General features: G+C 45.0%; 1 protein-coding gene across 6 annotated transcripts in view; it reads left to right on the forward strand.

Moving 5' to 3' along the window:
• ECT2 (epithelial cell transforming 2) overlaps positions 1 to 24,784 on the forward strand; it is a 77,985-nt gene that overhangs the window by 23,554 nt on the left and 29,647 nt on the right. For 5 of the 6 annotated variants that reach the window (XM_073674909.1, XM_073674912.1, XM_073674913.1 and 2 more), the window contains 10 exons: positions 731 to 804; positions 8,517 to 8,647; positions 8,837 to 8,952; positions 9,034 to 9,096; positions 10,259 to 10,481; positions 12,014 to 12,150; positions 12,260 to 12,379; positions 12,560 to 12,628; positions 15,583 to 15,693; positions 17,100 to 17,196. In XM_073674909.1, coding sequence (XP_073531010.1) covers positions 731 to 804; positions 8,517 to 8,647; positions 8,837 to 8,952; positions 9,034 to 9,096; positions 10,259 to 10,481; positions 12,014 to 12,150; positions 12,260 to 12,379; positions 12,560 to 12,628; positions 15,583 to 15,693; positions 17,100 to 17,196 — 1,141 coding nt within the window. The remainder of the gene's footprint in view (positions 1 to 730; positions 805 to 8,516; positions 8,648 to 8,836; positions 8,953 to 9,033; positions 9,097 to 10,258; positions 10,482 to 12,013; positions 12,151 to 12,259; positions 12,380 to 12,559; positions 12,629 to 15,582; positions 15,694 to 17,099; positions 17,197 to 24,784) is intronic. The other variant, XM_073674911.1, reaches the window with a different exon arrangement.

A 24,784-nucleotide genomic window follows, 5' to 3' on the forward strand; every position in this document is an offset into this window, starting at 1 on the left:
GTGCTTGCTTTGTTGAGGCAATGACAGGACTTGTGCATAGGCACTTTTCCTAGTCTAGTAAGGTACACAAGACTTTGTCTTTATATGATTGACGTGGACACTAGAACGAGTGTTATAGTGCTGCCTTCTACCATTGGTGCAAAGTACGATATTTGTGATATGTTAAGTTGATGTAGATTCCTGGCTTTTAAAGTGGTTTTAACCAGGGCTGTAGAGTCGGAGTCGTGGAGTCGGTATAAAATGGACCGACTCCAACTCCTAAAATATATAATAAATTGGGTACAGTAGTTCAATGCAGTTTGTGAGGAATATTTTTTCATAAGAATTTGGGAAAGTTCTGAAATGTCCTATTCCTGATCTAAGGGTCTAGACTTTTAGCTGAGATGAATCTGTGCTACAGTAAATTTGTCACTTAAACATGAGCCATGAATGAGGGAGTCGTGGAGCCGCTGTCATGGAAATTGAGGAGTCGGAGGTTTGGCATACCGACTCCACAGCCCTGGTTTTAACATGTAAATTAACAAGGTCAATAGTGAAGTCAAAACTTGCACGTGAATCACTGCTGCAGTCAATCACTGAACTCGGCTGCTGTTATTGTCTACATCTTATCTTTATTTTACATGCTAGCAAACATTTGCGAACCACTTTTCTAAACGTGGAAAACCCCTTTAAGTATATGCAAGTACAAAATGCATGAGCTTTTCTTTCACAAATGTTGTTTTGGTTTTAGGTAGCGGTTAGTCTGGGAACCCCTATCATGAAGGCTGACTGGATATTGAAGGCATGGGAAAAAAGGAATGAATTGTAAGTATTGACCTTGTGAACTGTTCTGTATCCTCATAGTTAAATACATGAAAATGCGGAACAATAAACATTAAATGTGAATAAATCAGGTCATTCCATTATAATAGGACCCGCCGAAGTCCGGTCTCTTCTTCCTGGCCTGGCTAAATTAATCAAATCTGACTTGTCACTTTGTGCCGTAATAACTTATCAATGCTTGTACATATTCCAGTTATTTATAAAAAAATTTTTTTGACACTTTGTACTTTTAGTTGTAAATTTATCTTGTTTATGATGTCATTGGTTATGAAAATTAATTTTGGATTTTTATGCTCTTAACCCCCGAGGGTGATTTGCACGTTAATGACCAGGCCAATTTTTACAATTCTGACCACTGTCACTTTATGAGGTAATTACTCTGGAACGCTGCAACGGATTCCCCTGATTCTGAGATTGTTTTTTCGTGACATATTGTACTTCATGATTGTGGTAAAATCTCTTCGATATCACTTGCGTTTATTTGTGAAAAAAAACGGAAATTTGGCGAAAATTTTGAAAACTTAGCAATTTTCAAACTTTGAATTTTTATGCCCTTAAATCAGAGAGATATGTCACACAAAATAGTTAATAAATAACATTTCCCACATGTCTACTTTACATCAGCACAATATTGGAACCAAAATTTTTTTTTGTTAGGGAGCTAAAAGGGTTAAAAGTTGACCAGCGATTTCTCATTTTTCCAACAAAATTTACAAAACCAGTTTTTTTTAGGGACCACATCACATTTGAAGTCACTTTGAGAGGTCTTTATGACAGAAAATACCCAAAAGTGATACCATTCTAAAAACTGCACCCCTCAAGATGCTCAAAACCACATTCAAGAAGTGTATTAACCCTTCAGGTGCTTCACAGGAATTTTTGGAATGTGGAAGAAAAAAATGAACATTTAACTTTTTTCACAAAAATGTTACTTTAGACCCAATTTGTTTTATTTTCACAGGGGTAACAAGAAAAAAATGTTGTGCAATTTCCCCTGGGCCCGCAGATACCCCATATGTGGGGAAAAAACACTGTTTGGGCGCACGGCAGGGCTCAGAAGGGAAGGAGCGCCATTTGACTTTTTGATTGTAAAATTTGCTTGAATAATTAGCGGACGCCATGTTACATTTGGAGAGTCCGTGTGCCCAAACATTGGAGCTTCCCCACAAGTGACCCCATTTTGGAAACTAGACACCCCCCCCCCCCCCAAGGCACCTATCTAGATGCATAGTGAGCACTTGGAACCCCCAGGTGCTTCACAAATTGATTCGTAAAAATGAAAAAGTGGAAAAAAAAAATACTTTTCCGTTTTTACGAATCAATTTGTGAAGCACCTAGGGGTTCCAAGTGCTCACTATGCATCTAGATGGGTGCCTTGGGGGGTCTAGTTTCCAAAATGGGGTCACTTGTGGGGGAGCTCCAATGTTTAGGCACGCAGGGGCTCTACAAACGCAACATGGCGTCCGCTAACAATTTGAGCCGATTTTCCATTCAATTTGTTAGCGGACACCATGTCGCGTTTGGAGAGCCCCTGATGTGCCTAAACAGTGGAGCTCCCCCACAAGTGACCCCATTTTGGAAACTATACCCCTCAAGGATTTTATTAAGGTGTATAGTGAACATTTTGAACCCAGAGGTACGACACAGAATTTGATAACATTAGGTCATCATATTGAATAAGTTGTCATTACTCTTGAGCGCAAGTGCTCGCTACTTGAGTTTGCATCGGGTACTCAGGTATGCACCATGTACTGTTTGTGCTCGAGTGACATGCTCGAATCCCTGCCCTGCATGTTTCACGGTTATTAGACACCCAAAAAAAAAACATGTGGGGATCGCTCGTGCATGGCAGGCAATCCCCGCAAAGTTTTTTTGGCCGCGAAGCATATGAGGCGGAGACTCGAGCATGTCACTCAAATACCCACGATACTCAATGCATACCCGAGCACCCGATGCAAACTCAAGTAGCGAGCACTTGCCCTCAACACTAGTCGCCATATCGTCATCTTTTTTTCTTACTTTTGAAAAAAATCCCAACCCCATCACAACCCTCACCCCAAACCCAGCCTTAACCCGAGAGTTTATTTTTTACGCCGTTCCTCGTGCGGTATAAGTGATTAGACGACTTTATTCTTCGGGTCGGTGCGACTACAGAGATACCAGAATCATATGGGGTTTTTATGACTGACAGCTGTCACACACTAAAAGACGCATTTTTTGTAAAATCTAGTTTTTGCATCGCCATATTTTGAGAGCTATAATTTTTCCAGATTTTGGCAGACAGTCATGTGACGGCTTGTTTTTTGCGGGATGAGTTGACATTGTTATTGGTGCCATTTTCAGGCACGTGACATTTTTTGATCGCTTTCTATTCCGATTTTTTGGGAGGCGGAATAAACAAAACCCAACAATTCAGGAATTGTTTTTTTTTGTTTTTTTTATTCTGTTCCGCGTGTGGTAAAATTGATAAGGCAGCTTTATTCTTCGGGTCAGTACGTTTACAGCGGTACCACATTTATATCGTTTTTCTATGTTTTGCACTTTTACATAATAAAAGCAATTTTATAGAAAAAAATATTTTTTAGCATAGCTTTATTCTGAGAGCTATAACTTTTATTTTTCAGCTGATGGAGCTGTATGGCGGCTTGTTTTTTGCGGGACGAGATGACGTTTTCAGCGGTACCATTTTTATTTATATTCGTCTTTTTGATCGCGTGTTATTCCATTTTTTGTTTGGCGGTATGATGATAAAGCATTGTTTTTTGCTTCGTTTTTTTTTTTTTTACCGTGTTCACTGAAGGGGTTAACTAGTGGGACAGTTTTATAGGTCAGGTTGTTCCGGACGTGGCGATACCAAATGTGTACTTTTATTGTGTGTTTGTTTGTTTGTTTGTTTGTTTTTTTTTTTTTTTATAATAATATTTATTGATGGGTACATTATATTTTTATTTTTGGTGGATTCTTTTTTTTTTTTTTTTTATTTTTTTTTTATATTTTTACAATTTTTTTATTTTATTTATTTTTTTCACTTTCTGACAGTTTTTACACTTTTTTACTCTGTCCCACTCTGGGACTTTCACTTTTTTTATTCTGATCGCCTGCACAGCATAGGGATGGAGCACCATCCCTGTGTCATGCAGGCTGTCAGCGCTGGATAGGGAGAAGATAGTTTGGAGATGCACTGCGCATGTCCAAACAATCTTCCTGTTGTCTGGTGACCCGGATGTTGTCATGGCAACATCCTGGAAGCCACGGCAGACAGCGCTGGAGGCCGGAAGAGGAGGTGAGTATCTGCGATCAACTTCGATCGCAGCATTGCGGGGGTTAATGTGCTGGGAGCGGTGCGTGACCGCTCCCTGCACATTGTCACAGCTGACACCCGGCGGCGATCGCGCCCGCACAGCCTGTGTGCGCGCGCAATGACGTACTAATACGGGTCTGGCTCTTAAGTCCCAGGGCACAGATGCGAATTAGTACGTCTAATGTTGTTAAGCGGTTAAACAGTTATTCTGCACAAAATAATAAATGACTTGCTATGTGTCTTGTACTTCGGCACTATTTTTTTAACTTATTTTTTTCCTATTTCGTTAGGATGTTGGAAGAGTTACAAGTTTAGTAGCAACTTTTTTTTTTTTTTTCTTGTTTCATTGTTTGTTCTCGCATGTAAATTGGTAAAATATATATGTATTTTTTTCTGTCCCCTTCAATTTTAACTTGTCTGATCAGTGGCTCAATACCATGATACTTGCATTACACTGACAGGAGGCCTGTTAGATCATTTGTATGGCAAAGCTTAATGGGCCACCAAGCCTGGCAGACCTAGGGATCATTCTTTGACCTACAACTGACATTATAACCATCATCATCCTGCAATTGCATAGTGAGGGGGCGGATGGTGTGATAGCGGCAGCCCCCTTCCTCCCACGACCCTGTGAATGCTGCAGTTGGTATTAACTTTTGCATTTTGAGGGTTAAGCAGCCAGGGTTAGTTCTGGCCTGTTACTGCAGGAGTTTGGCTGTTGGGTAAGCAGACCTCCCGTGGTGATCGCATAGGGCACAGCTCCAGTTCAGGACGTATCAGTACATCTACAAATAGAAAAACTGACCAGCACCTCCTAGCTAGTGTGAACAGGTGCCAGCTAAGACAACAGAGCCGCTATATATTTTTTATATTTGTTGCAAATTCCTGTGACCTGTGCACTCCTGTACCCATGAGGTACAAGTTCCTTTCCAGCCATACCACTAATTCCATATGTAGACAGGTTTCCTGTTCATAAAATGTCTTTTTGCTACATCGCCTAAATGTAACGAATCTGTTCATGTTTATTTAAAAGGAACCAGACAGGTCCCAGCTGCTTCTGTAATGATTTACTGTCCAATTGTTTTATCGTGTAAGGAGTCTGCGTCCTATTAAAGTTACAATGTTTCAAGAATGTGTTTTTATGCGTCAGCTTCGCATACGATAATGAATTAACTAATCCAGCAGGACGTCTCTTCCCCCGGACTAATCTTCCTGGATGTGACTGCCAGCCTGCATAACTGTCCTACATAACTGGTATTGTATGCGGGCTGTCAGTCACTCCAACAGAGGTGAGGAGGAATTCCACCATTCTGATCTTCATAAGAAAAAACACTTTATTATAGAGTATATTCTAAAAGTTAAGTTCAAAAGCCAAGTAGTTGCAAGCAAACGCTTTTTGAACTGCTGTCCTTAAGGCCCCGTCACACTTAGCGACGCTACAGCGATCCCGACAACGATACGACCTGTCAGGGATCGTTGCTGCGTCGCTATGTGATCGCTGGTGAGCTGTCAAACAGGCAGGCTCACCAGCGATCAGGGGAGCAGCGACATCGTGGAAAGAATCTTTCCACGATGTCCTGCTCCTGGTTACCAGCCTGCTGAAGCAGGAGCAGGCTGGTAACCATGATAAACAGCGGGTTACTAGGGGCACACGCGCACCTATTAACCCTCTGTTTATCATGGCTACGAGCCTGCTACAGTGAGCGGGAGGTTACCGCTCACCATAGCAGAGTGGTAACCATGATAAACAGCGGGTTACTAAATGCGCGTGTACCCCTAGTAACCCGCTGTTGATCATGGTTACCAGCCTGATCGCTGGTCCCGCTGATCACACACAGCGATGTGTGCTGACCAGCGGGAGGGCTAAGACCCAAAAATGGTCCAGGACATTCTGCAGCGATCAGCGACCTCACAGCAGGGGCCTGATCGCTGCATAGTGTCACACATAGCGACATCGCTGGTGAGGTCGCTGCTGTGTCACCAAAACCGTGACTCGGCAGCGATCTCGCTAGCAATCTCGCTATGTGAGACGGGGGCTTTAGTCATTGCATGTAAGACCAGGAATTGGTAAGTGTCTTATGGCATATTCTGACGTGCACAGGGGCCAAACAAGCCTATCCCGAAAGAGACCGGTCATGGTCAAGTATATAATAAAATAACAGGAAATAAAAAGAATATTAAACAAAATCAAATAGAAGATGCATTTAATCATGGTGGTAAATAATGTCCTGTCTAATATTCAGACCTAGAGGTGATCTGGTCTGTACGGAAAATATCCACCAGGACTCATGGTTTAGGCTTTTCCTCCTCGAATGGGTTTATTAACTCGTTATATGCCTTTAATTCTGCAGGAAGAAATGTCTCCATTGTGTTTTTCGGAAAAGTGTCTCAACACCTCTGAGCATTTAAATAACCTTTTGGTTGTAGCATCTGATAAGTGCCGGAATGTGTGGTGTTAATTAATGACTTTCCGAAAAACGCTATGGAGACATTTCTTCCTGCAGAATTAGTCATAGAATGGGTTAATTAACCTGTTAGAGGAGGAGCCCACAGGAGGAAACTTTATGAAGATCTGAAATTCCTCCTTGCCTCCTTTGCAGCACTACAAGTTTCCTCTGCAATCGTTCTTCAATGATGGGTGAGCTGACATCTCTTCACTCCTACAGAGGTATTACTAGAAGATACAAAGGCAGGACTGATCTGGAAAGACACCTCACTGGATTAATCCTGCTTCATTAGCATATGTCACACTACAGGTTAAAAGTTAATTCTTGAAAGATTGCTTTGTTAGCAGGGCACATCAAACACCTTTGTAGAATAAAGGACTTTGAGTGCGTATTAGCGGCTGGGACCTGTCAGGTTCCCTTTAATGTAATCATGAAACTCAATAGCTGGATTATGGTGTTGACAAATGACAAAAGCCTATAAAATGCCAGGCTGGCTGAGCTTTACCATCTTCAATAAATGGATGACCGGGAATTTGATGTATGCTTACATTATTTGTAGTCTGTAGTAGTTCACCCAGTCATTAATGACTATGGTTTATCAATGGCAGTATTACCATGGGGCAAGATGCCAAGCAGGTTCTCCTTTGCTTAATAGTCTGTGTTAAATATGGTATCTACTAGCTTCACCCCTAGAGGGAAAAACTGCAAGTCTTAGACAATGGCAAAGGCATGTACATAGGCTGCAGGCTATCTAGTTAAGACCTTCGGTATGAGCTGCCTTCCGATCAGTCGCCTTATCAGGGTCCATGAGCTGCTGAAATTTTCTTTTCTGTTTAGGGAAAATCAGTAATTAAATTGTTGGCATTTGTAATAGGGCTGTGGAGTCTTTAAGCTAAACCACTGACTTCTCAATTTCCCTGACTTCCGACTCCACATCTTACTCCGACTCTACAGCACTGCCTCACTACTGAGCGTGTACATAAAGTGCAGCCCTGCCTCACTACTGAGCGTGTACATAAAGTGCAGCCCTGCCTCACTACTGAGCGTGTACATAAAGTGCAGCCCTGCCTCACTACTGAGCGTGTACATAAAGTGCAGCCCTGCCTCACTACTGAGCGTGTACATAAAGTGCAGCCCTGCCTCACTACTGAGCGTGTACATAAAGTGCAGCCCTGCCTCACTACTGAGCGTGTACATAAAGTGCAGCCCTGCCTCACTACTGAGCGTGTACATAAAGTGCAGCCCTGCCTCACTACTGAGCGTGTACATAAAGTGCAGCCCTGCCTCACTACTGAGCGTGTACATAAAGTGCAGCCCTGCCTCACTACTGAGCGTGTACATAAAGTGCAGCCCTGCCTCACTACTGAGCGTGTACATAAAGTGCAGCCCTGCCTCACTACTGAGCGTGTACATAAAGTGCAGCCCTGCCTCACTACTGAGCGTGTACATAAAGTGCAGCCCTGCCTCACTACTGAGCGTGTACATAAAGTGCAGCCCTGCCTCACTACTGAGCGTGTACATAAAGTGCAGCCCTGCCTCACTACTGAGCGTGTACATAAAGTGCAGCCCTGCCTCACTACTGAGCGTGTACATAAAGTGCAGCACTGCCTCACTACTGAGCGTGTACATAAAGTGCAGCACAGATTCATCTCAACAAAAAGCCGATATCCTTAGATCAGGAACAGAACAGACATTTATAGGACATTTCATAACTTTCCCAAATCCTTATGAAAACATTTACAGCACATCCTGCACCGAACTACTGAATCCAATTTATTTTAGGAGTTGGTCCATTTTATTCCGACTCCACCAAAATGGACTCTGACTCCACAGCCCTGATTTGCGATTCTGTTTAGTTCCTTGAACTGTTGTATGATGGATTAAATGGAGATTTACGGCTTTTCTCATTTTACAAATTACTAATGATTCACTAATTTTGTTTTTAGAGAGTTTAGTGCAACAGAAGAGGCGTTCAAAAGTGAATTCAAGGTGTCACCGTTTCAGGACTGCATATTAAGTTTTCTCGGATTCTCTGAAGAGGAGCGAGTCAGCATGGAAGCAATGACCGTAATGCAAGGTATGGAGAAAGTCAATTTGTAACTGGTTCTACAAAATCTTGCTTGATATTGGCTAGGAAACCAGTACTGCTTCCAAATATACAATTAGGAAATGAGCAGAACATAATGTTTCTATTTATAGTTCATAAAGTAGAAACTAATGTAAAAAATAAATGACTGGTTAATGACGTTTATCTCTTCCACTTTAGGAGGACAGTTTTTACCAGTTGGGGATGAAAATTGCACTCATCTAGTTGTTGAAGAAAACTCTGTTAAAGAGTTGCCATTTGAGCCTCCCAAAAAGCTATATGTTGTGAAGCAAGAGGTGAGTAGGATCAGCGTTGACCTTGCCGGCAGTTACACATCTGTAATCTAATAGTTAGTTTGTTTTTTCCTGTCTCTTCAGTGGTTTTGGGGAAGTATACAGATGGATGCCAGGGCTGGAGAAACTATGTACCTCTTTGAAAAGGTAACTTGCTGTTCTCAAAGGGCTATCATATTTTTAAGTACACCCTGATAGAAATAAATAATAAAATGTTCTCGTGATTTTTTTGCTCTGTTCCCACTACTACTTTGAATATGTAGTAGTTTTCCTATTACCAGAGAGCTGTGAGAATTTTGGATGAGGTTCTGGACCACCTCACTTGCTCTTAAATAAAGCGATGCTCTGCTTACGTATTCCCCATTTTCCTTTTCCAATGTGTTCAGTATTGGAACAGGATTTAATCAGGTTTTTTTTTAAATTTATTTTTGTCCATTCTTACCATCCGGGTATCATCAGATTTCTCACATGAAAAAAAAAAAAAATCATTGAGATTTCCCAAACTTCTAGCAACTAGTCGGTGAAAAACCCATGGCATCCGTGTTCAGTTTTTTGTTTGTTCTTGTTTCCCCACCCCCTCCATGGACCCATTCACTGTAATGGGTAAGCTATGGTTCGAAAATCAGACTGAACTGGGAAGTTTTTTTTTTCTCGTTTGAGGGTGAGGGAACTATGGCTTCTCCAAAAAAAACAAAACTGTCCATGCCTCACATGACTGTCTGTCTGGCCAGAGCAAGGTGTACAGGATGGGCCCTGTACAGTCTGTCCTTGCCGGACAAATGGATCACCTCTGCAGCAGTCGCATGGTTGGCTGCAATGCAAAGTATGGAGATTGGTGGAGCAGCAGAATATATTTGGAAGAAAACCACTAGGTGTTTAAGTTGAATATACTTTATTAATTTAGTGCATTCCAAATGGGTTTATAAAAATACAACTTTTAAGCTGCTCATGCGCTTATTTGGCAGTGGTGGGGGGCTGGATATAGAAATGTCTGATCCTTCTCTTCTTTCTTTCTTCTTCCCTTCCCTCCCTTCCTCATCTCTCATGTTTTTTTGGTCTGGTATGTTTGAGGGGTTCAGGAAGATGACTTCCAAACTGATTTTTTTTTTTTCATAGGTGACTGCAGAGTAGAGCTAATCTGCTGTGTAATCTATAGGCCAAAACGGCACAACGTTAAACAAATTTTAAAGCTTTGATGGTAAAATACCACAAATATGAAGGTAGACCTAAGGAGATGTATTGTATAAATGCAATAATGCAGCAATGCCTCAGAACATAATCTTGTGTATATTTCTATTTTCCTCCAAAGCATGATAGTCCAGTCCTGAAAAAGTCTGTGTCGCTGCTTTCATTGAATACTCCAAGTAATAACCGCAAGAAGCGCAGATTAAAAGATACTTTGGCACAGATAACCAGAGAAACTGACATTTCACCATTTCCACCTCGAAAGCGTCCTTCAGCAGAACATTCCTTGTCTATGGGATCACTGCTCGACATCTCAAACACGCCAGAGTCTGGAAAGTCTTTTTCAGGTAAATGTGCTCTGATGGTTGCACACCTAACAGTACATTAAGCTGGGCCCCTGCGGACGTGCCACCTGAAACCATGCTATACAGCAAAAAGTACATCAGTTTAACCTATGTTTCCCACAGTGACCAGGTATGTCCTCATGGAGTGTACACACAGTGGATTTCTTGCTGTGATTTTGCTTGCAAAGAATCCACTATATTAAAGTATCTGTGCTGGGAATGCGATGTTGCAAAATGTATACACTGGCTGCAAAGATGAGCAGCATAAGGCTATGTTCATATGTCCAGTAATCATCAGTTACAATGGGTCCCGCAGCAGTACATTATCAAAAGTTGTGCAGACAAAACTTTTTTTTGCCCTTCTGCAAAAACACTTTTTTTAACATTAAAGTCTATGGAAAACGGATCCGTTAAATAGCCATCAATTTTTCTCCAATTTGAAAAGTATCAGTTTTTTACTTACTGGAGGTGGAGAAATAAATATTTATCATATTACTGCACATGAACTTTCATGTAATGATCTATTTGAAAATGATCCAGTAAGCAAAAAAAACGAATCCTTTTCAATAGACTTCAATGTTAAAACTAAATAAATAATAAAAAAAAAATGAGCCAGTTGAAATAAAAATAAATTTTAGGCAGGCACAACTTTGTCATTGGATAGCTGCTGGATCTGTTCTAACAGATGGCTACTGAACATGGCCTAAATCAGCTGCTGTCAGTTTATGCTGCATACTTCATTGCTACATCACTTTTTACAAATCTGCTTTTATGCTACAAAAAAAATTATTTTTTTTTCTTGCCTCTGAAAATTTTGCCGTGCAAGTGTCCTGTGGAAATGTACCCTAATGTATGGAGCAAGAGAAGCATCCACCTCTTTAACTCCAACTAATCATTAAAGGGTTATTCCCAAGTCAGCACGTTATCCCCTCCCTACTGGATGGGTAATAACTTGCAGATTTGCTGGGGGCCCCTCTTTTGATCGTGAAATCAAGGCCCTTAATGCCGTATTAGAATGGAGAGGTGGCTGTGCGTTTTCGCCATATCTCTGCTGGAGATGTGCTAAAGCCTTTTTAGATATAGCTTAGAATGTTTCCTTGTGCAAAGCGCATAACCTTAGCTTTATCACCCTTGAGCTTTGTTTGCCGCTTCTCTACTCAAGTTTCTAGCTTTCCCAAATCCCTGTGATGCCCTTGTGTATTGAGTACATTGCTGATGTTCTGCAAACATTATGTAAAGTGGCTAAATTTGCAGTTTAGGATTATCATTTTTTTTAATTTTTATTTATTTTTTTTTAAACATGAATATTTACTAGAGCCTATTTACTTCATATGTAGTTGCCCCTCTGTTCTTTGTTCATGAGGGTCCGTTATTACACACTGTCCAATCATTGCCCCATTGGAGGAGATGTTGCAGTATTTTGGCTCATTTCTTGCCCCTAAAACGGAGGTAAATGGTAAACTTAGAGTGGAGATGCATGTAATTTAAATGTTCAACTTGTTTATGATGAAAATTTAATTCTTTTTTTTTACTAGATACTCCCAAAATCTCTTTGAAACCGTCCAAGATCTCTACACCTGCACCCCAAAAGCAGTCGGCAAGATGGCAGGTTGCGATGGAGTTGTATCAAACCGAGAGCAACTATGTTGACATTCTTACCACCGTAGTACAGGTAACCCCACGCATGGTGTGAGTAATGTACGTCGTGGCTTACAGCCGGACGTGACTTGTGCCTCGGTGTGTTCACCTGATTTTTTTTTTTTCTTCCTTGGTTTAAACAGCTTTTCCAACTTCCCCTAGAGAAAGAAGGACAGGTAGGGGGGCCAATTCTTGCTCCAGAGGAAATCAAAACCATTTTTGGAAGCATTCCAGATATTTTAGATGTACACACAAAAATAAAGGTATGTCAGTTTAAATTCTTATAGACGAAAAAAATTAAGGCACAACTGTGTCACATTACGGTCTACTGCTCTTGTGCTTTTATCATAACTACCGCTCTTGTGCTTTTATCGTAACAGACATCAGTGTCTTACTCATTAAAGACTTGTCTTGTGTGTGTATATATATATTTTTTTAATTAGGATGACCTCGAAAAAATGATGATAGACTGGACAGAAACCAAAAGCATTGGAGAAATAATTTTATGTTACGTAAGTGCTTTGAATGGATTTAGACAATATATTTTTTCCCTGCTATTTTCTTAAAGGGGTTTTCCCACGAACAAAGTACATTTTAATCAATAGATCTTAAAATAAAAATTCCACAATTGGATGTGTTTTAAATAAAAAAATGTTCCTGTGCTGAGATAATCTTATAAATGTGCCCCTGCTGTGTACTGTGTAATGGCTGTGTCTGACCGAGCAGGAACATGGTCTGATCATACCACAGATACTGGACAGGGGAGGGCGCAAAAGAGTATACAGACATTACAGCACAGGAATCACACCTGACTCTTTCTGTGACGGAAAACCTTTTCCTTGCCTGTTTTTAAACTGGCAGGAAAATTTGTATCTCACCGAAAGCAGCAGATTTTAGTTTTGCATGTTTGTCACAAATCACAAAACAAATTAAAATATTTGACAAAGATAACACAAAATGCAGTTTTTAAATGAAAGTCTTTATTAAGGTAAAAAGAAATCCAAACCTACAGGGCCCTGTATGAAAAAGTGATTGCCCCATCTCCTTAATTTATGTTTTAACTGGTTTATCACATTTTTGGGAAGCGGAGTTCATTTTCCCTAGCCACACACATTCCTGATTACCCATACCTGTTCTCAATCAAGAAATCGCTTAAATAGGACCTGCCTGACAGTGAAGTAGACCAAAAGATCCTCAAAAGCTAGCTATCATGATGTGATCCAAAGAAATTCAGGAGCAAATGAGCAAGTAATTGAGATCTATCAGTCTGGAAAAGGCTATAAAGCCATTTCTAAAGCTTTAGGACTCCAGTGAACACCAGTGAGAACCATTATCCACAAATGACAAAACATGGAACAGTGGTGCACCTTCCCCAGCCATCCACAACACAACATCCAAAGAACTGCAGGCCTCACTTGCCTGAGTTAAGGTCAGCGTTCATGACTCCACCATAAGAAAGAGACTGGGCAAAAATGGCATGCACCAAGACGAAAACCACTGCTGAGCAAAAACATAAAAACTCATCTCAGTTTTGCCAGAAAACATCTTGATGACCGCCAAGACTTTTGGGAGAATACTCTGTGGCCTGAGACAAAAGTTGAACTTTTTGGAAGCTGATGTCCCATTACATCTGGCGTAGAAGTAATACAGCATTTCGGAAAAGGAACATCATACCAACAATAAAATATGCTGGTGGTAGTGATAGTCTGGGGCTGTTTTGCTGCTTCAGGACCTCGAAGACTTGCTGTGGTAAATGGAACCATGAATTCTGCTGTCTACCAAAAAAATCCTGAAAGAATGTCCAGCCGTCTGCTTGTGACCTCAAGCTGAAGTGCACTTGGGTTATGCAGCAGGACAATGATCCAAAACACACCAGCTAGTCCACCTCTGAATGGCTTAAGAAAAGCAAAATTAAGACTTTGGAATGGCCTAGTCAAAGTCCTGACCTTAATCCGATTGAAATGCAGTGGCATGACCTTAAAAAGGTAGTTCATGCTTGGAAAGCCTCCAATGTGGCTGAATTACAACAATTTTGCAAAGATGAGTGGGCCACAATTCCTCTAGAGTGTTTTAAAAGACTCATGCCAGTTATCGCAAACGCTTGATTATAGTTGTTGCTGCTAAGGTTGGCCCAACCAGTTATTAGGTTTAGGGGGCAATCACTTTTTCACACAGGGCCCTGTAGGTTTGGATTTATTTTTCCCTTAATAATAAAGACCTTTATTTAAAAACTGCATTTTGTTTACTTGTGTCATCTTTTGTCTAATATTTAAATTTCTTTTGTTATCTGAAACATTTCAGTGTGACAAACCCCCCAAATTTTTTTCATGTTAAAATGGGGGGGTTCGTCTTATAGTCCAACTGTAGCTTACCAGGAGGAGGGAACGTTGGAGCAGGGGTCACAGGAGTCAGGGTCACTCCTGTAGGAAGCCGGCAGCAGTAGTGGGGCGATGCTGTAGGCCCTGGGCCAGTAGCAGGGGGTGTCCTGGTGGTGCGAAGCTGCGGGCTCTGGGCTTCAAGAAAATGTTGGCGGTAGGGCAGGAGCGGAGTCTCCACTCTGTACGTTGATTTCCCGGTGATGGGCTTCAGGAAAATTGCTGCCGGAGGCGGTGCATGCCCAGGTTTAGATCTCTGCTCAATCTCCTTCCAGCCCAGGGCCCGCAGCATTGCCCCACTCCTGCTGCTGGCTTCCTGCCGCAGTGACCCTGACTCCTGTGACAGCATCTCTGCAGTGAGGAGGAGTTTGCATTCAGCAGTAGTGAAGCAATCATCCGGACTCTGTGCTTAGAAGTTGTACACTACTTTTACATTGATGACCTATCCTTAGGATAGGTCATCAATGTCTGATCGGCCGGGGTCCAACACCGGCACCCCCGCCGATCAGCTGTTATCTGTGTTGTCGCCGGCGGCAACTGGCCAGATGTACTCACTTACCGAGCTGCTCTGTGTACTTGTAGTGGCTGCCCCAGAGTACTACACCCCCCTCCTATTGATTTGAATGGGAGGCTTATGTGTAGTACCCTGCGGTGGCCACTACAATTAGACGGAGCTGCTCGGCAAGTGGGTGCTTGCGGTGGTCGCCGACACCGATAACAGCTAATCGGCGGGGGTGTCGGGTTTTGGACCCCAGCGGATCAGACATTGATGACCTATCCTAAGGGTAGGTCATCAATCTCTTTAAAGTCTGATTTGAAACAGGCAAGTGCCAGCTGTCAGTTCCATAGATTTGGCAGTGCACATGTTCACCTGATATTCCTTTCAATGTTCTCCTCACTGCCGATGGCACAATAAGGAGTAACTGCAACACCAAGTCCCAGTTTCTAGTGGTTCATGGGATATTTGTCATTGCAATGTGATTAACCTCATTTATGTGTTACCTGTAGTTTATCTGGATAACAAGCATCTTCAAATTGTATATTCTTTTGTATGAAACATGATAAATTAACCTGAAAAATTCCCATTTCAGTCAAAGGATTTGGTGAAAACCTATCCGCCATTTGTAAATTTCTTTGAAATGAGTAAGGAAACGATTATAACGTGCGAGAGGCTGAAACCAAGATTCCATGCGTTTCTGAAGGTATGTATCAGCTTAAATACTCCAAATGTATGCAGCTATATAGAGCAATGTTTATTGATTTGTGCTAAAAGTAGGCATTTTGGTGAGTTTATGACCAGAATGGGTTCAACATCTTGTAGAGTTGCTGGCCTTACTGGTAACAGAAGCTATTGTGTGGTATCATTTCTTTTAAAGGGCAGAATGGCTGATTGATAGCATTCTTCCAATATAGCTATTATCCCTGATCTGGTCAGACCAGGTCCATTTACAGCTGATGCATAGACACAGAAGGGGACTGGCTTGGTTATGTGAGCAAATCTGCGTTCACCTCGGTGGTCATGTGCCAACATGAGGAAACTCCCATGTGTTGCTCCAAAGCCAGGAGCACATTTCCTAATGAAAGAATAGTATTTCAAGTTGTTTATTGCATGTTTAAACACATCTGAAGATATTTATTTCTGGCTGGACATCCACTTTATAAATTTGAGGGATGAGCTGTCTTTCTGTTCTCTAAAAACCAAGCCGGGCGGTTGGTAGATGGTGGCATGGCTCTTTCCTTGCACTAATGCCACTCTATTCTAGGCCATTGCTGGCATATCCTAGCTATATTGAAACAACCTCTATTGGCTTTTGAATTAAGCACCTTTTTTTTCACTCTTGCATTTTGTGAGTTGTGAAATTCCAGTTTACACCACGCAAAAAATACAAACCCTTGAAATTACTCAGTGTAATCAGAAGTGCCAGGATGGGCTCTATTCTTTTTGCTTTATTCCATAATTTCATATAAAACATGGTAACTTTGTAGTTAATACAGTATATTAGATGACTTTTAAGTCAGGGGATTTCTGTTCTTTAAAGGGGTTGTCTACTAGGACATCCCCTTCTCACTCTGAATGTTTGCCCCCGTTAAAATAAAAACACTTTTATACACTCGTTCCCAGGCTCACGTGAGGTTGACATGTGAGCCCTTCGCCCAATCAGCACTAGTTGTCACTGTCCTCTCCTCTGGATGTCTAAGTGATCAAGAGGAAGTGAGGTTGATTATGTTTACATCCAATGATGGGGACAGTAGTCCTGATTGGGCGCAGGGCTCGCGTGACATGACATAACCACACGTGACCCCCCCCCCCCCTGAGTATGCGAGTGCCGACACCGATGGAATGGAGCCTGCATGGGAGATGAGAATAAGTGTTTTTAATTCATCAGGGACAAACCTTGAGAGTGAGAAGGGGATGTCCTAGTAGTGGACATCCCATTTTAGGAGCTTTATTTTGTGGAACTTTTATGGTGAACAAAAAAAAAAAAAAAAAAAAAAAAAAAAAAAAAAAAATGCAAGCTTGAGGGTTGGGTTCTAGCTTTGCTGTACTTGTGAATCTGGTTACTCCTCTGCTTAAGCTGTTGGTCTATAACATACTTTTTGTTTGCAGATCAATCAAGCAAAACCAGAATGCGGGAGGCAAACATTGGTTGAGTTGATGATCCGACCAGTCCAAAGATTGCCTAGTGTTGCGCTTCTTCTAAATGGTAAGATGCTGTGTTTCCAGCTTATTCCAAATGTTTATACAATGGATGAGATTTATTAAAGGGGTTGTCCACTACCAGACTACTGTTCTGACGCTATGAAGAAGGCTACGGCTGATCAGCGGTCACTAATTTGACTACATGTTCTAATGTCATGTGACTGCCTGAAGACAGTGTGTAGGTCAGGGGAATGGTGTTGGTCTAGGTGGCAATTATGCCGCAGACTGGAGCTATTAAGAAGTGGCTGTGGAGAACCTCTTTTAGGTTAAATGTCCCAGAATTCTTCTTGTAATTACCATCAGATACGCGTGTTGGAGCATGTAGGACTAAAGTCGTTTTTTGTCATGTCCTTACACACTGGGACGGACCCAAACGCATATTGGACATTGTAAGGCCACATTCACACGGTCATTATTTGGTCAGTATTTTTCCTCCGTATTTGTTCCCCTCCTGGTTTTGGTTTGCAATCAGAGGAAAAGTATGATAGAAACATGTCACCACTTCTTCGGTATTTATCACCCACTCCTGGTTTTGGCTTTAAAATACTGACCAAATACTGAATGCGTGACCCGGTTTATTATTCGTACATTTCCAGAAGGAAACAATTAATAGCACAATGCAGATTTAATTTAAAAAATGTCTTATGGTGGTAAGACATGTGTGGATCTCTCACCATTTGGGCATGTTAAACTGGCCACATCATGGAACAGTGGCTGCAGAGCTGAGTAAAACATAGTTTTGACTTCTTAATTTTATTAAGACATTGCGTAGACTTTAGCTTCTAATTCCCCTTTCAACAAAGGGGGGAGTTCGTAGAGATTTGTTTATGGGGGAATGTACTTTTTACCTTGCATGAATTTGTTCAATAAATGAAGAGGATGCCCTTATAGAAGTTTAGAGCCGACTTTCTCCTGTGAGACGTGTAATGACACATGAGTAGCACAGAGTCATTACAAACACCTCTTGCAGCTTTCATCTCATGGCAGCCAGTGTGTGTGTGTGTGGTGGGAGGTAGAGCAGAGCTGACAGTGCCCTGAGATTAAAACTGCAGCAGGTGTTTGTAATGACACACATATAACTTTGCTATTAGTTATAGGGGAGAGCAGGGCTGTCTCATTACAGGTCTCACATAGAGAAAGCAGGGTCTAAAAACTTCTCTAGAGATGTGTTTTTTTTTTTTTGTTGTTGTTTTTCTCCCCTCCAATGACATATCCTTCTTATGATTGTGCAACATCATGCAGAGGAAAAAAGTTCACTCCCTATCTCCCCAGAAACAAATCTTTGCTAACGTTCCCTTGGCTGAAGGGGAAATTGAAATCAAAACTTTTAGGCTGAGTTCACACGATGCGTATTTCATGCGTTTCCGCGGCGTTTTTGCAGTTGCGTAAACGCCGCGGAAACGCATGAAAAACGTATGGTAGAAGGGAAGCAATGTTCCCCAATGGAAATCCGCATGTGCTGTGCCCATGATGCGGATTTTTCCGCAGCGTGAACGCTGCGGTCAAAAATCCGCAGCATGTCAATTAATTTTGCGGAAACGCGGCGATTTCGCCGCCATTGGCTTGCATTAGAACGCGCCAATTCCGCAAGACAGCATCTGTACTTGCTCTATTGGCGCGTTCTAATATGCGGATGGTACCCGAGTGTGGAGGAGAGGAGAGTCGCATCCACACCCAGGTACCATTAAAAAAGCTGTAAAACAAGAATAAAATAAAAAATAAATGTATTCTTACCTTCTGTCGGCCCGCGCAGCGCTCCCGCTTGGTTCCCGGCACTTGCAGTGAGTTGTAGGACCTGCGCTGACGTCAGAGTCATGTGACGGGTCACGTGACGCTGACGTCGGCAGGTCTTTCAATTCAAAGTTGCCGGCAGCCGGGAACTTTGTAAAGCAGGACAGCGCGGGCCATCGGAGGTAAGTATATACACTCTCTCGGGTCACGCTATATAAATCCATGCTGTTTGCATGGATTTATATAGTGTGACCTAGTTGTCAAGCACTTTCCAGGTGATGCTAAAATCGCCTGGAAAGCGCTTGTCAATCTGCATGCGGAAACGCATGTGAATCTGCATGTGGATCCGCATGTATTCTGCAGGAAAAACGCATGCACAATCTGCATGCGGTTTTTCTGCCAGGGAGATGCAGAAATGATGCAGAAATTTTCTGCTTCATTTCTGCATCGTGTGCACATACCCTTAAGGTTAATATTTCTGCAGCTGAGATGAGGGATTTAAAAAAAAAAAAAAAATAATAATAATTAAGGTTGTGTGCCCACGGTGCGTTTTTGGTGCGGATTTGCAGCGCAGAAACTCTCCAGAAACGCATTGCATACCTTATCCCATGACTTCCTATGACCGTCTGCAAGTTCTGTGCACATGATCAGGATTTTTTCTGCGCGGATTTTACTCACAGAAAAAATCCTGACATGACCAATTCTTGTACGTTTCTGCATGCAGATTTGCCTATACAATGCATGGCAAAAACGCATATAAAAACTGCATGTGTTTTTCTGCCAAGGAGATGCAGAAATGCTCAGGAAAATTTCTGCATCGTGGGCACTAAGCCTAAGGCTATGTGCACACGAAGCAGAAATGCTCAGGATTTTTTCAGCAGCAGAAGGGAAGGAAGGGGGACACAGATCCATTACTAGTGGGTAGGCGGAGCCCCACAGGATAGTTCACCTCAGATTAGAAAAAGTGACGACCGGCCCCTCCAGCTTAGGCTCCTCCTACTCCCATGTCCTTCAGTCTAAAATTTGAGGTCGCAGAGGATAGTCGCTGCCTTTGCAGCTCCTCAGAAAAAAAATGTATTTTATAATTTTCGGACCTGGATTCCCCCGTGGTCTAGAGGTCTCAGGGGGTCTCGGCCCTGACCCTCCCCTGGCAGATCTGCGTACCCCCTAAGGAGGTCCCCGCAGAAGCCTGCCGGCCCCGGGGGATACAGGGCGCTCCCTGGCGGAGACGCACACCGCTTCTGTGGGGTCCCTGCGCGCTCCGCCGTGGGGGGGAGCAAAGGGCCACGGCGCCACACATCCCTGGGGGTCCCTGTGGCGCTCAGCTTGGTACGTGCTCTCAAGGTCTGAGTGCTTCAGCGGCTGCGGCGGCAGCCACTGTTACAAGTGGTGACTGCTGTTTTGTCCTTGCAGGAAGGATATCACCGCTGCATACGGTTTTTGTGTAACTCTCTGCGAGCAGGGACGGAGGAGCCGCGGGCTCCGTTAGTATGCGGCGGCGGGGGGCGTGGCTTCGCACCTCTCTGCTGCCTGTCATCTTGGCCTCAGGCAGGAAGCGCCCGGAAAGCGCACGCTGGAGCTGACCCAGCCCCTTCTTCTTCCGGGTCCTTCTGCTGGCGTCCATTACCTCGTCCAGTGCCTCCTGCTCCCTGCTCCCCGCTCTCTACACCACCAGACACCGGGAAGAGCAGTCATCGCGGCCAGCTGGTGAGTCACTTCTGCCTTTTAAGGCAGAAGATTCCTTTTTCTCACTATTGCAGCGCAGAGCACCTAACTGCTGGCCTGTTAAGGCAGACAGGGTGTGCTATATCCGGCGCTGCTACCTCTCTGCTGAGGAGGCCCTGGGCGCACACCTCTGTCCTTTTAAGGCAAAGGTGTATTGCGTGGTCAGCAGCATTAACCCCTTCTGAACGGAGTCTGGCCTCATCAGGGCAGTTAACCCTTTCTGGATGTGCATGCTTCTGGGATCAGAGGGTGCATCACCCTAGTCTGTTAGGTTAACTTTTGCTCTGCAGGCAGCTGGGGTAGCTCTTCTCCCTCTAAGGACGAGCTTTAACCCTTCAGTGCTTGGTGATTTTTTGTGTAGGAACAGGCTGTGTTAGCGGAATCACACATCCCCGGTTACTGTACCCATTGTAAGGGGTTATTACCGCCTTATCCGTGACGCTCGCAACTGTGTGGGGGCATGTCGGATCAGGGGGCGCGGACCTCTCTCCCGTTCCGCTTCAGGATTGGTCACGCATATCTGATACGCCGGGGTCTTCGACGGCGTCAGGTTCGACACTGGTCGGGGGTCTCAGTGATGTTAAAGTGGAGGCGCTCACACGCTCCATTGACAGTCTGTCTGACCTCCTGGGTCATTGGGTATCAGCTAAGTCCCAACCGACGTCACGAGGCAAGAAGCGCCACAGGCCTGTGGTGGCGCTGTCTCCTCCGCGCAGTGCGTCTGAGGCTTCGGAATCACCGACAGACTCTGCTGATGAGATCTCCGATTCTGATGAAGAGGATCGGCAGGGTCGCTCTGCTTCGCGTGGACGCTTTTATTGGGACTATGCGGGAAGCGTTACAGCTGTCTGAAGAGGTGACGAGGCGCCCTGGCAAGTTGGCCCGGCAGTATCAGGAGTCGCGTCTGGCTCGTTCGACGCTGCCAGCGCACGATGAACTTAATGAGGCGGTGGAGAAGGAACGCCTGTGTCCGGATAAACGCTTCCAGGGGATGCGGTTTTTTGATGCCCTGTATCCCTGCTCCACGGAGACTATCGCTAATTGGGTCCCCTCTCCTGAAGTGGACGTGCCATTGTCTCAGCTGAGCAAATCTTCTTTGCTTCCTGTTAAAGGGAAGGCGAGTCTACAGGAACCACTGGACAGAAGGACGGAGTTAGCGGCGAAGACCATCTACGAGGCCGCGGGTCATGGATTCCCTTGGGGGCCATGTGGGCTGGTGAGGCTTCTCTGCGTTGGTTGGATCAGCTGCGGACGGCGTGGCAAGATGGGACTCCGCTGTCTGAGGTGGAAAGGCTCTTCCAGCTGTTGGAAGAGGCGGCCCGATATGGCAGGGACGCAGTGCTGGATACTACTTCGGTTCTGTCCAGGGCTCAATCCTCGGCCATCACAGTCAGGAGAGCACTGTGGCTTAAACAGTGGACTGGAGACGCAGTATCCAAACAAGGTTTGCTGAGTCTGGCATACAAGGGCGGTCAGCTTTTTGGTTCGGACCTCACGGAGCTGATTGCCAAGGCCAAGGATACGGCTTTGCCGCAGCGGAAAGCAGCGGCTCCTACGTCTGGCAAGTCAAGTGCCGGTAGTGGTCGTCGGTCCTTTCGGCCCAGGGGATGGTTCGGTCAGCCCTCTTGGAGATCGGGTCGTCCCTCGTCTTCCGGAAAGAAGACCACCCAGAAATCCTGTACACCCTGGAAACAACATTTCCGTCAGGACAAACGGGAGGTTGACAAAAAGCCCGCTAAGGCGGACTGACGCCAGGAACCCACTCGAGGGATCTCGGGTGGGAGGTCGTCTACTACAATTCGGGTCGATTTGGGCATCCCACGTATCGGACGCCTGGGTGACGCGGGTTATGTCGGCAGGCTATTTCATAGTGTCATTCTCGACCCCCGGACAGGTTTCGTCAGTCACGCATCCCGTCCGAGCCCAAGCTGGCTGCCGCACTGCTGCGGGAGGTCGACTCTTCTGCAGCAGGGTGTGGTGGTTCCGCTGGAGGACCGGGGAAGGGGGTTTTACTCCAACCTTTTTGTGGTCCCCAAAAAGGAGGACAAGTTTCGCCCCATTCTGGACCTCAAGGAATTGAATTTTCATGTCCGGACCCGGAAATTCCGTATGGAGTCTCTTCGCTCTGTCGTGGCGGCCCTGTCGCAGTACGATTTCTTGGTGTCGATTGACATCCGCGATGCCTATTTGCATGTCCCTATCGGCAGGGCTCGCCAGCGCTTCCTGCGTTTCGCCATAGGTCAGGCCCATTACCAGTTTGTGGCCCTACCATTCGGGTTGGCCTCGGCGCCCAGGGTTTTTACAAAGATTCTGGCGCCGCTCATGGCGCTCCTTCGAAGGCAAGGAGTTACGATTCTCCCCTACCTGGACGACCTGTTAATTGTGTCGCCCACAGCGGAGGAGGCGGTGACAGCTCGCGATCTCTCCCTTCAGCACCTGGAGGACTTCGGGTGGCTGGTCAATTGGAAGAAGTAGTCATTGGAGCCATCGCAGTCAATCCTGTTCTTGGGGATGCATTTCGACACTGTACTGGCAGTGGTGTCCCTGCCTCCGGACAAACAAGCGAACCTTCGTCACCATGTCCAGGCTATGAGGTCGGCGATGGCGATGTCCCTTCGGAATTGCATGCGCCTTCTGGGTCTGATGGTGGCGGCAATGGAAGCGGTACCGTTTGCACAATTTCATTCCCGGGGTCTCCAAGATCTCCGACCCGTTGGGATCGATCGCTGGATCGCTGTGTCGGTATCTCCCGCAGGGTGCGAGAGTCTCTTGGATGGTGGTTACGTCCGGAGGCTTTATCCCTGGGGAAATCCTTCCTCCTCCCACGGTGGTCGGTCATTACCACCGATGCCAGCCTGACTGGCTGGGGGGGGTTTGGAACGATCTCTGGGTTCAGGGGGTCTGGTCGTCAGAGGAGTCGTCTCTGCCGATCAACATCCTGGAGTTGAGAGCAATATTTCTCTGCCTCAGACATTGGACGGTCCCTTTGAGCGGTCTGCCGGTCCGGATTCAGACGGACAATGCGACAGCTGTCGCGTATATCAACCATCAGGGCGGGACGAGGAGTTCCAGACTCATGATGGAGGTCTCTCGGATCCTGGTATGAGCCGAGTCCAGGGTTCCAGCCATCTCCGCGATTCACATCCCAGGAGTGCTGAATATCATGGCGGACTTCCTCAGTCGCGAGCAGGTGGATCCCGGAGAATGGAGTCTTCATCCGGAAGTTTTTGCACTGCTGTGCTCCCGTTGGGGGACTCCCCAAGTGGACTTGATGGCGTCCAGGCTGAACGCCAGGATTCCGACGTTCATGTCCAGGTACAGGGACCCGGAGGCTGTGGCGGTAGATGCTCTAGTGGCCCCGTGGGACCAGTTCGAGCTGATCTACGTGTTTCCGCCGGTATCCTTACTTCCTCTGGTGATCCGGCGGATCAAACTCGAACGAATTTTGGCGATTTTGGTGGCGCCGGATTGGCCGCGGAGGGCGTGGTATTCAACGCTGGTGTCTCTTCTGCGGCGCCTCAGTTTCCACTGCCTCTTCGCCCGGACCTGTTAACCCAAGGGCCCATTCGCCATCCGGACCTGAAGTCACTTCGTTTGACGGCGTGGCACTTGAGACCGAGATCTTGACCCGTCGTGGGTTTTCGGCCGAGGTCATTGCCACCTTGCATGCGGCCAGAGGTCCAGCTACGACTAGGATTTATCACAGAACTTGGGAGGCCTTCTATTCATGGTGTTCTGGATCGTCAAGGATCCCGAGGGTTTTTCCATTCCCAACTTTTTGGCTTTTCTGCAATGTGGTTTGGCCAAGGGTCTGGCGGTTGGTACCTTGCGGGGTCAGGTATCTGCACTATCCGTGCTTTTTCGGAAGGCTATTGCCTCGCGCAGGGATGTGCGTTAGTTTTTTCGCGGGGTTGCACGTCAGTTTCCGCCTCGGAGGGCGTTTGTGGCTCCTTGGCGGCTCAATCTAGTCTTGGAGGCTCTTCAGCATGGGCCGTTTGAGCCTATGGATTCAGCTACGCTTTACTTGCTTTCTTGGAAGGTGGCTTTCCTGGTGGCGGTCACCTCTTTGAGAAGGGTTTCTGAGTTGGCGGCACTGTCTTGCTCGCCCCCTTTTCTGGAGTTCCACTTGGATCGCG

This window comes from Phyllobates terribilis, unplaced genomic scaffold (assembly GCF_046119375.1).
Source record: "Phyllobates terribilis strain yellow unplaced genomic scaffold, ASM4611937v1 Scaffold_3__8_contigs__length_932513732, whole genome shotgun sequence".
Lineage (NCBI taxonomy): Eukaryota > Metazoa > Chordata > Amphibia > Anura > Dendrobatidae > Phyllobates > Phyllobates terribilis.